Source organism: Diabrotica undecimpunctata, chromosome 4 (genome assembly GCF_040954645.1).
Source record: "Diabrotica undecimpunctata isolate CICGRU chromosome 4, icDiaUnde3, whole genome shotgun sequence".
Classification (NCBI taxonomy): domain Eukaryota; kingdom Metazoa; phylum Arthropoda; class Insecta; order Coleoptera; family Chrysomelidae; genus Diabrotica; species Diabrotica undecimpunctata.
Window position 1 is genome coordinate 28,099,340 of NC_092806.1, and position 14,670 is coordinate 28,114,009.

The 14,670-nt window shown below is 33.6% G+C and overlaps 1 protein-coding gene across 1 annotated transcript in view; it reads right to left on the minus strand.

Annotated features, from left to right (window-relative positions):
- Positions 1 to 34: 34 nt before the first annotated feature.
- The window catches only part of Tgs1 (Trimethylguanosine synthase 1), a 52,077-nt gene continuing 37,441 nt past the window's right edge, over positions 35 to 14,670 (minus strand). Inside the window, exons 10-11 of the mRNA XM_072529214.1 lie at positions 6,502 to 6,800; positions 35 to 3,931 (exon numbers count right to left, since the gene is read on the minus strand). Coding sequence (XP_072385315.1) covers positions 3,782 to 3,931; positions 6,502 to 6,800 — 449 coding nt within the window. The 3' untranslated portion in view covers positions 35 to 3,781. The remainder of the gene's footprint in view (positions 3,932 to 6,501; positions 6,801 to 14,670) is intronic.

Sequence of the window (14,670 nt, forward strand, 5' to 3'; positions counted from 1 at the left end):
AGGATTGGTTTGGAAAAAAATGAAAAACATGCAATTCACTCTTTCCTTTATTAACACTTAAAAATATGGAAAACTTACATTATATAATAATACAGGTAACATCAAGGAACATAAAGTTTGAATTCCACCTGAGATTACAAAACAAACAAGTTAAAAATACTTATGTTGGTACTGAAATAAGTAACACACATTTTAAGTTTAGATAATCCATGAGATTTCATTTTTTTATAAATACATCAGTGGCGATGAGCATTTTAAATATTTTCTCTATCTAAAGTAAAAAATATATAAATAAAGAAATTTAGTAATGAAAGAGACTTGTACCTTCATAATTATATCAAGAATTTTATGAAAATTTGAAAGAAATTCATATAGATACCACCACAGAAATTTATATAGGGTATGGAAACTTGCGTGCATAGAAATCGGCCCACTTTAAACTTTTGACTCAAAATATTTTTTTAGAAACTATTAAGGCAGATTTATAAACTTTACGTTGGCGCTGACGTTCGCGTTACAACATGGTCAAATGGGAAACTCATATGTCTATAAACATTGTTTGGCGGTGGAGTTCGGTTCCGTTCAAGATGAACCAACTTTATATTTTGCCGTTAGCCGTTGTAGCACAGAATACACCAACCCTTCTGTGGTTGTAGTCACGATCACAGAACATAAAAAAAATGTATCTTTGTCATTGCAGCCAATAGCGATACCGAAAAAGTGACAAGGTTTGTCAAACAAATCAAACTAAATTATTTGTTTTGTTTATGTTTGTATTTCCAGGTGTTTATAAAGTGAAATAGTTTAGATAATTTAATTTATATTCCCTATATATTAGAAATTCCATCAGAGCGATAGTTTACATTTATTTTTGGTTTTACCATTTGCAGTAATTTTTCAAATACTGGAACCTGCATCCTGGTATATTTAAAAAACTGCTATGTATAACAGTTTTTTATATTTGTATAATAATTAAAATTACTTCTTGACTTTCTGTTCTGATTAATGGGCCTCCGTTCTCCGTTTGTACTGACATTGTCTTTTATTTCGAAGGCTCAGTGCTGCTTGAATACAAAGTATCGTGTATAAGTGCCACTGCACCTAACAAAGGCCGAGCATATTCATTTTCCATTGTATTAATTTTCAAGCAAAAATTAATAATACCAAATCAAAAATGTAAGGTTAGAAATGATCTTTAACGCCAACCGAAAGTTTATAAATGCAGTATATGATAGCCAGCGCCAAGGTCAATTGCGAACGCAGGGCCAGCGCCAACGTAAAGTTTATAAATCAGATAAAAAAGGGATACTCTGTTTGAAAGATAATTTAATATGAGTATATATTTATGAAAATTTATTTCGACTTGAATGACGGAAACAAGCTCTTGAGGAAAAAGGTTTCAAACTTATTAGGACAAAAACAGAATATTTGGAATATTCATTCACACATATATCATGCATTTACAATCGCTGTATGTTTATACTATGCTTAATGTTTCCAATTGGATTATAAAAATGTAAGAAGTTTTCAAATATTTTAAAATTCCGGTTATTTTGGAAATGCTGGTGCATTTTTTAAACCAAATATAAAACGCGAATTCTCCGATGCACTGATTCACTAATGATTTATTCCTTCTGTTAGGCAGTGGAATGTATAGAATTGGAATAAAGAATTGGTTTCGAAATTGGAGAAGAGAAATAACATATCTCTGTTTATATTTTTTGATTTCCTTCTTGTAACGCCGGCTCCACAAATGGGGGCCAACGTTGGCCCCAACAGCGTACGTCCAATGTGTGTACCGACAAAACTGTGTTGGAGCCAATGTTGGCGCCAACGCTTTTATGACTTGCTCCACCGTTGGGAGTTTTCCGTTGGCTGTCGGTTTTTGCGTACAAATCAAAGGGATTGGCGCTAATATTGGTGTTGCCGTTGATGCCGACACTCATTGGCTCTACAGAAGTGTTCCAATCGGCGTATTATTATGCGATTTGTGCATACTTTAGTCGTTGGGTCTAAAAAGTCCTCGTCTTCTTTTTTCTTTTAAAATGCCTGTGCTGCCATTTTACACAGCATTCGTTTTAGAAAATAAGAACTACTTTGTCAAAGAAAATTTCCATTCCATGACGGCATTAAAAAACAAATTTACAACATGTAAAAATCGATCTTCGACCACCTGAGCCACCTCCGTTAAGTTTTTTACGATTAACACTCCGATACACGACGGTAGTCTATCAGAACGGGGTTTATGCTTAAAAGGTATTTCTTGCATAAATAAATAATGTAAATATCTGGTTTTTTCAGTAAAAATAAATGCTTTTAATTTTGAAGATAGATAGATCATTTTGTCCTAATAGACCACCGTCATGTGGTCATGTAACTTTTAAGAGCGTAGGCGCAAAATTTCGGGTCTATGCTTTTTAGATGCATTCATTTTTTTCGAATCCTGAAAAAACTAATAAGTATTTTTGAAAAATTTAAATGCAGAATGACAGATGACATTATTACCGAGGGCCGAAAACTTCTATAATGTTTATTTTAGTAAGTTACAGGGGTGAAAAAGAAGAGAATATTAAGTGTGATTTTTAATTTCAAATATCTCATTCAAAAGAAACTTTTTGTTTATTCTAAGCGACTTTCGGTCCTCGGTAATAATGGAATCTTTCATTCTGCGTTTAAATTTTGTTTAAAATATTTATTAATTTTCTCAGGATTCGAAAAAAATAAATGCATTTAAAAAGCATTGGCCCGAAATTTTGCGGCTACGCTCTTAAAATATGTACTTCCATATATCAGCTATGGATTAAAGTAACGTTTGATGCAGAATATAGTAAAAATAGAAGGCTAAGAAATTTGAGAAAAGAGTTAATAAAAGAATAAATGGGATTCAGAGCCTCGAGAACCTCGAGATGAGGTTTACACTCATATATTCAGTCTACAGTTGCCAATTATGGCACCTCTAAAGATCTAGTACCTTTAAGTAAAGCTGTAGACAAAATGACATAAAATTATTGCGTAATTTTGTGCTACTATATTTTCTGCACCACTTTTTAATTTTGTTTATATTTTACGTTTCTTAATTTTGTCAAATATACTTTTATTCATCCCTAATAAAAAATCATATGCACTCATTATCACGACAGTCGCAACCACTGCAATTTCCATGTCGGACATGTTGACGTTGGCTCTAGAGGGAACAACGTTGGATCCCATGTGTGGAGCCAGCTTAAGGCTTCGCAAATCTTTCTGGAATAATAGTATGCATTTTTTGTAGTAAGTACAGCTCATTAATATTTAACTTAGTGGGGTACTATTGTTCGAGGTGATCGAAGGGATCTACCTATTTTATGAAATGATCCCTTGTTTATATAATTTCACACCTCGAACCCACTCAGCTGAATATTAATGAGTCTCTTAGAAAGATGGTAATACTATAAATTCCTTTTTGGTATAAAGTTTTGTGATTTTCGGGTTAAAAACTGGTTTCTGACAGACGAAAAAATTAATGACCAAGTTCTCTTGAATTAAATAGTATTAGGATGAAATATGTAAGTAATTAACTCACTTCGAGAAAGGGAAAAGATCTTAAACCACTTCAAAAAATAAATAAGATGAATAAAACCTAGGTAAAGATAATTTACCTACCCCCAATTAAAAAAACTAATCATTTTCGATCCAATTATAGTTTTGCCGCAGATTTTACAAAAGATACGAATTAATGGGATTTCAAATGGTTATTATACCTATATTACTCATAATACTAAATTTAGTAAGTTTATCGTACTTATATAATATTATCTAATTGTGGAAAATCTCGAGTATCGGTTTTTTCCTTAATCAAATTGTTATAATAGGCTGTTATTGCAACTAATTTTTTATTGATGAAATTTTGTTCTATTTCTACTTGGCCGCCTGGTCCTGCCCCTTTAGCCAACTGTAACAGAAAAAATATTAGCGTTATAATACTGTGATGATTACCTATATTATAAATACAATATTTATAATCTACAAGATATGATTTACAATTCAAACAAAGATGATCTAATAAGTGAAAATCACGTTGGATACAACAAAAATTTGAAGTTAAACAAGGTCTAAGGAAATATGATTCACTGAAACAGCACTTTGCAATGTAATGCTTGAAATAAGAGTCGACAGAAGAATAAACTTTTTATAAACAAATATCACTGTTTAGCTTTTGAGGATGATCCCAAATAATAGCCACAAAAGCAGGAAAGTACTCCAAGAAATGTAATACAAAGAGAAATCAAAATATATGATTATGGAAGATACACAATAAACAGTACAAATTTACAATAGAAGCAGAATACGAATAGACATGAAAATACTGTGCGCACTAGCAGATTCCAAATTACGGTACAGAGTGCTCAGTTGATAGAGAACCACTGAGATATTAATTGGATTGTTTTACTGTAGAAGCGATTCGCGACGTTGACAAGTTTTGTTTAACTCCATTTTTAGTGATTTTGAATCTTGTAATTGTGCACTTAATCTAAAAATGGATCAACAGTATAAAGTGCAGCAAAAAAGATTGAGTGCTCAAGCTCGTGAAATAATACACTCAGTGTTAAAATAAACCTATTATTGATAGGTTAAAATAAAAAAAACGGGTGTGGCAGTCCAGTGGGACTGCCGGTGGAAGTTACACTTCTTTACACGCATTCGCGGTTACAAATTTATTTGGGAGTCAATCTGCACAATCATTACATATGTAATTCTATAGGTAAAACATAGCAGAAAGAGAAACATAATTAATAACAACTTACTAACAATGAAGAATTGAATCAATATTTTGATGAAAATGTATATTTTTATTTTCATATATGTATGAAAGGAGTTGAATGCAAAATTTTTTTACACATACTCTGCAGTAAAATTCATTGTTTATTTTGTTATCATAATAATACAATACAAATTAAACTGCAATATTCATAAGTATTTAAAAATGACAATAATATACATAAAAAAAATACACTACAATACAGTGCAACATAATTCCATATATAATAATACAATACAAATTAAAATGCAATATCCATAAGGATTTAAAAATGACAATAATGTAATAATATTAATAAAAAAGTCCTCCCCGACTGGGAATCGAACCCGGTCTCCCGCGTGACAGGCGGGGATACTGACTACTACACTACCGAGGACATAACACAAATATATTTCAAAATTGACAGTTCTGGATCATACAGTGATTTATTGAGATTATTATTTTGAAATACAAAAGAATAATATAATTATGAACATTTAATAAATAATACAAAACATATCACATAAATAATAATATTAATAAATATTTTATTATATGTATAATATTATGTGTATATATATCTTTATATAATATATATTTAATATTAAATTATATATACAGAAGGAACATTTTTATATTCGAGAGAGGAAGAGAGAGAAAATATATCCTCTGTCTCTCTCTTACTCATTATCTTACATATGTAATGGTTTCACAGATTCACTCCCATACAAATTTCCAACGTGGAGCGCTCGTATAGAAGTATAACTTCAAAAATACAATAATCGGAGAGTTTTGGGTTGCATTTCCAGGATTTTCTGAGTGTAGCAACAAAAATACATATTGCAATGGGGGGCCGCAAAATTGGAGAAGGAAATATATCCGGTTTTGCCACTCCTAATAAGAGGCGGAAAAATCTTTAAAAATAAAATTACAAATAAGGTCTGTTACGTCGGCAGATTATTCATTTTCATATAACTACCCACTGTAAATAAAAGTCATGAGATATTTCTGAGAATTCTCTTAAGAATTTGAGGATAAAGGAGACAAAGGACGTTTGCGTTTGGAAATTAGGAATCTCGGATTCCGCTGAAAAAAAACCAGCAATTAATCGAAAACAATTTGGAAAAAACATGACACCTACGATTACAGTACTTAAGTACTTTATTGTGTTTACTGTTGTAACGTATTTTCTTTCATGCCAAAGTCGCAGAAATAATTGTACTGATGGAACGAACAGTGAGCTTAAGAAACCCGTTCCCCATGGGACAACGTTTGATCATTGTGGGTGCAGGTATCAAGGCAGGTTTTGTCGTTGGATCTTATGTGAGATGGAAGATATGATATGAATTTTGTCAACTACAAAAAGTGGTTAAGAAAAAAAATTGTTAAGTAATCTACCTCACAACAGTATCATCGTAATAAACAATGAATCAATGTATCATAATACTGAAGAAGATAAAGGACCAAAATCCGCATCAATAAAGAGTAAAATGATAGATTAGTTAAAAGCTAGAATTATTCCGGCAGAGAATAGACCGAGATATGGAGAGTAGAACAACTTTTCAGAATAGCTCAAGACAGAAAGTCATGCCATGTTCATCGCCAAAGTCAATGAGATTTGAAAGTCAAGTTAATACATACGTAATAACGCAACAATTAACAGCATTATAGTTTGCTATAACTGGCCCGAGGTTGTGGATAAACTAGGAAAGAGAAAAACTTACCGCAAATGTATTACTATTCCGAGGTAAAAAAATAGCAACTTTTGGTGTTATTTTTCTCGCAGTCGCCAATAATTGTGAAAAAGCCACTGGTAGCAACATCGTTTCCAGATCATATACATTTTCTGAGAGATACGACGGTCCACCCCAAGGTGGACTTAAGAAAACTACATCAGCTTTTAAATTATCTGCTAGTTGTAGAAAATCTCCGATAATAAATTCGATTTTATCGGAAACACCATACACTCTGGCATTGTTTTCGGCGATTTCTATTTTCTTGGGGTCAATATCGATAGCGATTACTAAAACAGAAATTAAAATATTGTTACAAATATTATTTTCATACTAAATTTACAGCAAAATAAACTAATGAGTAAAGAAACCAAAGGTCATATGTATTTATTGATATTTAAATATCTCTAAAAATTATGTAGCATTCAAAACGAAAGGAGTACTGATAAGTCGATACCAGAATATTATTGAAAATGCATTTTTTGGATATCTAGCATATTTTACATAAATTTCAAATCTTTACAAGAAATTACATATATCCTCATATTTTTATAAAAAAAAATGTATAATGCCAATAATGAATGTGTCCACCTTTTCTCGAAATTGTTCATTCAAATTCCCCGAGTAATAAAACCTCTGTCTCTTTTAATCATTTTGGGCGTACCTGTTATTGTAATAAAAGGTAATTAGGTAAACTGGTAAACAATTAACAACCCTAATATACAAAGTGAAACATACATACACACTTTTATTGGGACGTGTTTTTCCGAAATCCAAAAGGGGTGGAAGTGTCCCCAAATTTTAAAAGGGCATTTGTAGTGTAATTTTATTACGTAACCCGTGGCTTCGTTAATTTGTTTATATCGCGATGTCCAAACCAAGTGCTTGGATTCAGCGACATCACAGTATATTGCTAAAGAATTCTTTTAGCATTAAACTGTGGCCATATACTGCATTAAAGCTGGATGAAGGAAAAGTATTTTGTCGAGCTTATTCTAAAATTGTAAATAACTGTTTTCATTTTAAGATAAGTGCAAGCCATTGTCAACGCACGTTTCAGTAAAAAAACGTGTGACTAAGCTTTGGCTTCTTGTTTCAGATTTCTTCCGATAGAAATTTTTTAATCTATCAGCACCTTCATATCTTAAAAAGTGTGAAAATCTCTTATAGGGCCAAATTCAAAAGGGCAATTGACAATGGCACAGTGCTTAGGAACTCAAAAAAACCGAGCAGCAACTTTTTATCCAGGACCTTTGCGATGCCTTGCTTTCTTCGGGAATTCCAATTTCAAAAGTTAACAATGTCACTTTTACCTCATTTTTGCAGAAATATTGTAAATTGTTAATGCGAAAATGGGGTTTAAACAAGACGATGCAGAAGTATCAATGGGTAAGTATGGCTATGGTGAAAGAAATGTACGAGGGCAAAGATTGCTGAACTTCTTACACCGGGAAAATTTATTCATGTTGAACTCTTTTTTCGATAAAAAGCCTCAGCGTAAATGGAAATGGATCAGCCCAGATGGCAGTGTTAAAAATGAAATAGAATATCATAACAAACAGAAAAGAAATAATCAAAGACATTGAAGTACTCAACAAATCAACAAAGTATTTCAATAGGAAGCGACCACCGATTAATCCGAGCTAAGACACTATTAAATGTCAAATTGGAAAGAACAAAGATGATTCTAAAAACAAGAAAAAAGAAATGGATTCCTCCAGAAAACAACGACCTGTATGAAGATACACTAACTAGACATATAATAGATTTGCAAGACGGAATATAAGATGCAGATCAAGCAAATGATGGCATAATAAAGACTCTAAAATAAACGTAAATGGAGTGCTGCCCGACCGTTCTGACCCATAAAGAAAGACTAAGCCAAAATACCAAAGAGCTAATAGGTAAAAGAAGACAGCTGATGGAAAAATACGGCTCCAACTGCACAACAATGAAGAAATTAAATAAAGATATCCACCGGTCAATCCAAAAAGACGCAAGGGAAAACAATACAAGAGAAATAACTAAAATAATTCAAGAAAACAAAAGTATAACAGTTTTGAGGCGAAATACGAACAACATAGGAATAAAAATATGTACAAAATAAAAAACAAAGATGGAGACATTACTACTGATAGAACCAAAATCCTTAAGGTTGTGGAATCCTTTTATCGCGAAATGTATGCGAGTACCGATGAAAGGCAAGATCAGCACCTGCCCAACATCAAAAATCAGGGATCAGAATTAATGCCAGAACTAACTCCATACGAAATCAAAACGGCTTTTTTAGAACTGAAAAATAACAAATCCCTGGCGATGACGGAGTAGTGATCTAAGCGATCAAACTAGGTGGAAATAAGTTTATCCAGGTTGTGGCCAAGCTTTTCACCGAATGCATCTACCAAGGAAAAACTCCTCAATGAAATAATGCAGTCATTCCTTTATTACACAAGCAAGGGGACATAACAGATTTAAAAAACTACCGTCCTATCAGTTTGCTTTCACACATATATAAACTTTTCACAAAAATTATCAAAAAAATACTGGACGCTAAATTAGACTTCTATCAGCCTAGAGAACAAGCTGGATTTAGATAGTGATAAAGAACCTGATAGAGAGAAGTCTGCAGAATACAACAACTCATTGGCCACTGAGATTTGTCGACAACGAGAAAGCATTCGATACCATAAGCCATCAGAAAATGTTAAAAGCATTGACAGAATGCCGAATAGACCATCGCCACAGTAACATAATCAAATATATCTACAAAAATACCACAGCTAGCGTAACACTATCTGAACAAGAAACAAATAAATTCTATATACAGCGAGTACAGCAAGGAGACACCGTCTCTCTAAAGCTATTCACGACGCTTTTAGAACATACTTGTAAGAAGGCAGATCTAAACGAGCATGATATCAACATAAATGGTGAGAAGCTCAATCATTTGAGATTTGCAGATGAAATCGTCCTTATAACCGATCGCATGGATGATACAATAATAATGTTTGAAAAATTATATCAGGCTTCCTTGGACGTCGGACTAAAGATTAATATGAACAAGTCACAAATAATGACTAATCTGGGGCTAAATCGAAATATTGCTGTTGATGGAAGGGATATTGTGCAGACTGAATCGTGTAAGTACTTAGGACATGAAATTCGGTTGAGCAGAGATAGCCAGACATGTGAGCTCCCACGTCAAATAGGAGTAGCCTGGGCAGTGTTTGGTAAATTAAACTGTGTATTTAACTCGGACCTACTCATATGCCCCAAAAGAAAAATCTTTGACTAATGTGTGTTACCTGTACTCACTTATGGAGCGGAAACATTAACACTCACAAAAAAGGTAGTTAATTAAGATTCGCGTGACTTAGATGGCTATGGAGCGCCAGATGTTGGGTGTCTCTCTGAGAGAGCGAATCCCAAACGAAGAAATACGTCGTAGAACAAAAACAACAGACGCTATCGAAAAAATCGCGTCGTTAAAATGGACAGGACACGTCGCCAGATTATCAGACAACCGATGGAAAAAAGGTATTTTACAGTGGAGACCAAGGCAAGAAGCAATACGGAGCAGAGGCCCACCAACTAGATGGACTGACGACCTGAAGCGTGTTAGCGATATCTGGATGCAAGCCGCACAAGACAGATGGAAAGAGCTGAGGGAGACCTATGTCCAGCAGTGGACGCATACAGGTTGATGATGATTGTAAATTTAACATTCCCGATGAAAGTACCTTAAGAAAAAAATATATCGGGATTTACGTCAAAGCAATTGGAGAAAACCAACAATTTGACCGTAATACGTTTACGTTTAAGTAGTGTACCATTCGATAAAGTTTTATTACTACCAAGCTATATGATGAAGACAGCACATAACTTAAAGATATTCTATAGCAATTTAATTCCATGTTAGTCCATGAGCATGTATAGCTCATGGACTAACCTTGTCGCGGATGAAATAAGACGAAATTTTTCACATGCTAATTGTTTGGGAAAGTATGTAGTATTTATTTTCATATTTTACAATTTTTTTATTTTCTCCTACTGTGCTATAATATGATCTAATTTAATGGTATATTCTAACTTATTTGCTTTAAAATATATTGTTTCCTGTTATTTCGTAAAATCTCATTGTTAAACTGGCTTGAACATATTTAGTCTTAGTTCAAAGAATTTGACTTCTTTTGTTATTTTTGAAAAGTATTTCAAAGCACCCTACAATAAAGTTGATTTATGGGATGCACTTGCCTCACGAACCATTGACCACCCCTTAGAAGTTGTACGTGCACATTTTTATCCTTAAAAATGCGAAACACTTCATCACGAGACAGCGAACGAAACGCACCCAATTTTATCGGTTACCACGGTATCAACGCTAATCCACTGGCTACGAATACACCAATATTTCAAAGGGTAAGTCCATGTCCAAGGCACTGGAAGAGTACAACGAGGGCATCAAGATTAATGGCGTACCAATAAGTAATTTTCGATATGCAGATGATCCTGTTATACTGGCCGATAACATCGAAAATTTACAGATGGTGCTAAATAGAGTAAATACAACTGGCAACCAAATTGGATTGAAGATCAATAGAAAGAAAACTAAATTTATGGTGATCAGTAAAAATAAAAAGAACATTCAACATATCGACCTGAATATTGAAGCCGAACGTATTGAAAGAGTACACCGATTTAAATATCTGGGATATACAGTAAATGATAAGTGGGACCCAGACGTAGAGATTAAGATCCGAATTGAAATAGCAAGATCCAAATTCATCAAACACCCATACGCCATACTACAAGAAACTGGGCTGGAGATAAATTTCGAGAAAACCAAAATGATGACCAATATGGTTCCCAGCGAAGAGATACAGATCAATAACAACAAGGTAGAATTAATCGATAAATACACATACTTGGGTCATGAAATCAGAATAACCAGAGACAACCAAACCTGCGAGCTAAATAGACGAATCACGTTGGGATGGGCGGCATATGGAAGGATGAGAGACATTTTTAAAACAAATACTCCAATTCACCTGAAAAGGAAGGCATTTAACTAATGCATCCTACCAGTCTTGACCTACGGAGCAGAGGCCCTAACTTTAACGAAAGCTACTGCCGAAAAACTGAGGGTAACACAAAGGCGAATGGAGAGATCAATGCTGGGTCTGACCTTGAAAGATCGCGTGAGAAATGAGGAGATACGCCGACGAACTGGCGTTGACGATATTATACTGCGAATCAATAAACAAAAGTGGAGGTGGGCTGGACATGTTGCTAGAATGGAAGACGGAAGATGGACGAAGAGATTATTGGAGTGGAGACCAAGAGCCGACAAGCGAAGTCGAGGCAGACCACCCACCCGATGGACCGACGACCTAAGGAGAATAGAAACAAACTGGATTGCAGCAGCTAGAGATAGAGAGAACTGGAGACGTTTGGAGGAGGCCTATATCCAACAATGGATGTGAAAACGGGGCTGGATGATGATGATGATGAACCTTCGGTAGAAGTCGGCACATAAAGAAGAAGAAGTCCATGTTCTTTGTACAGATAACAGTATGAGTTAAAGCTAGTTAATTCTCGTAATTTATTTAATTATAGTTGCTATTTTCGCTACTTTTATTTACAGTCAAAATATTGCATTTTTCGCTATTATTATTCTAATATCATTTAACTAGCGACCTCTTAAGTTTTACACAAAACACTAATGATTTGATAAAAAATGTCAAAAAAGTCTTATTATCATAATCGCCATTACGAGTTCAATTTTAGAAAGAACGTCTGTAACGTAATATTCCATTATTGTATTTTCAAGGAATAAAAAGTTTTATTACAGAACTAACAAATTCCACTTCAGCAGCTCTGGAAGAATGTAAACGCCTTATTTAATTACCTAATTTACCTTAGAATCTAGTATACACCAATTGAAATTTTATATTTCTTGTCGAGGACATAAAAAAACTTAAAAAACCAAATTTGACTCTTTGTGAATTAGTCGATTTAAGGAATCTTTTCCCAAAAATATGTATGGAACCAATTTTTGGTTAGTTACTAAATTATTTTTGGGTATAAACTTGAACCTTTACATCCTTTTGACGAGTAAAAATTGATTTATTTGCGAGAACTTGAACAGTCATTAAACTGTCGTATTTTTCTAACTTTTGCATTAAGTTCATTTCACTTTGCAGTCAATGTTTTCTTAAAATTTTAATTTTTATTCTAGTTAAAGTTTGTTTTCCTTTTGCAGTCAATGTTTTCCTAAAAGTTTATTCAACTTAATTTTTATTCTTGTTAAAAGTACATCTATGTACACCAGTGGCGTCATGGTGCCGGAACGCCGTTCCTGCACTAGTTGAAAAAAGAAAAAAAAATAAATAGAGAATTTAGGATTTGTAAATAAAAGACGGATTATAGAAAACGCTCTATATATTTCGATACAGTACAACTGCTTTCGGGACTATATCGAGGCCAATTCACCTTTAAGAGTACCAAAAGATCTCATCCCGTTGTTGAACTGCACTAAACTGATTCCATGTAGTTCGTCAGAATGTGAACGAGGTTTTAGTCTGATGACTGATTTGCGAACTAGACTCTTAACCAGACATGTTTCAAGCCTTATGTTTATAAAACAACATGGATCAAGTATAAACGAGTGGAATGTGAAACCCTAGGTGAACACCTGGTTGAGGAGATACCGCACAGCAGACGACACTAAAACACGCACGGCAAAACTTTCTCCGGAAGAAGAAAATTGATTTGTTCAGTTTTTGTAAATTGATTACCTTTTTAAACTCAATTTCTTAAAGTAAAAGAAAATTAATATGTTCAGATATTGTAATTTTGATTGGATGTGAAAAAGTTTCCCTTGAATGTTAAACACCACTGATTATGGTTTAATTTTACAATAAATGGATACGTTTGTGTTTCCAAAACATTTAAATTAGGCTATGTTGTCTTATTTTCTCACAATTATAAAAAAGCAACAATTGCAGAATTTAAATATTTTTCATTAATCAAATGCAAGTTAAGAAACCAGAACTGCTAATTCATCTATAATAAAAGGACAGCGTCAGCATGCCACACCTCGGCGTCACTGAGCTTATAAATTTACTTTTGTATTGTATAGCGTCACTCTCATTTTACATTTGAGTGTCTCAGAGGCAAAGGTGCCTAATCCCAAAAATTTCTTTTACTGGATTAGGCATAACAGGTGCTTATAATTTCTGTAAAAATCGTGTGCAGAATCAGCCTAAACATATTTTTTGTTGGTATGGTGTCCCCATCTATAAACTGGTTTTCGTACTAACAAAATGCCATAGGAAGCTTGCGGCAAAACTGCCTAACCAACAAAAACATGGCGGATGTAAACGGATCCGATTTCAGCGATAAAGATAGCGATTCTAATCCCAGTTCTTCAAATATCGAGTCTTCCGGTAAGACAGTAACAATATTATTAATATTTAAATATAAAACAACCAAGATAATCCTTAAATACCCATTTATAAACAAATGTGGTTTAGGCTGTTTTGCCGCAAACTTATTTGTAATATATTTTTTATTATTCTAGACGAGAATAATGATGATTCGAGTGAAAAAAACTCAATAAATGGGTTGTCGAACACTAAAAATCAAGACAATGATGAACCAGAAGGCAAATCGCAACAACATTCCAGAAAGACAAGGTATAAAAGGAAGATAGACAAGAAGAAAGAATATGTCACGGAAGAAGGAAAACGTAAAAATGCCAAAGAACTCGTAGTTGGATCATGTTCGTGCAAAATGAAGTGCCATATGAAAATTTCTAATGAACGAAAGCAAGCATCTTTAAAAAAAGTAGAAGAGAAAAAGAGAACTTATACCCAAAATCAAAATTCACGTAGGTCTAAAACTAGTGTATATACTTTACCGGATGAAAATGGTTGTGACCAAATGGTATGTAAAAACTTTTTTAAAGACACAGTTTCCATTACAGATGGAAGAATTTCCTTAGCTTTAGCACGAAAACAAGAATATGGGACACTGCTTCAAGATGCAATTGCGAAAACCAATATTAAAGACGAGCAGTATTTATACGGCTTCATTGAACTGTTCCCAGTATACGAATCCCATTATGCCCCACGAGATAACATAAAAAGGAAATATCTT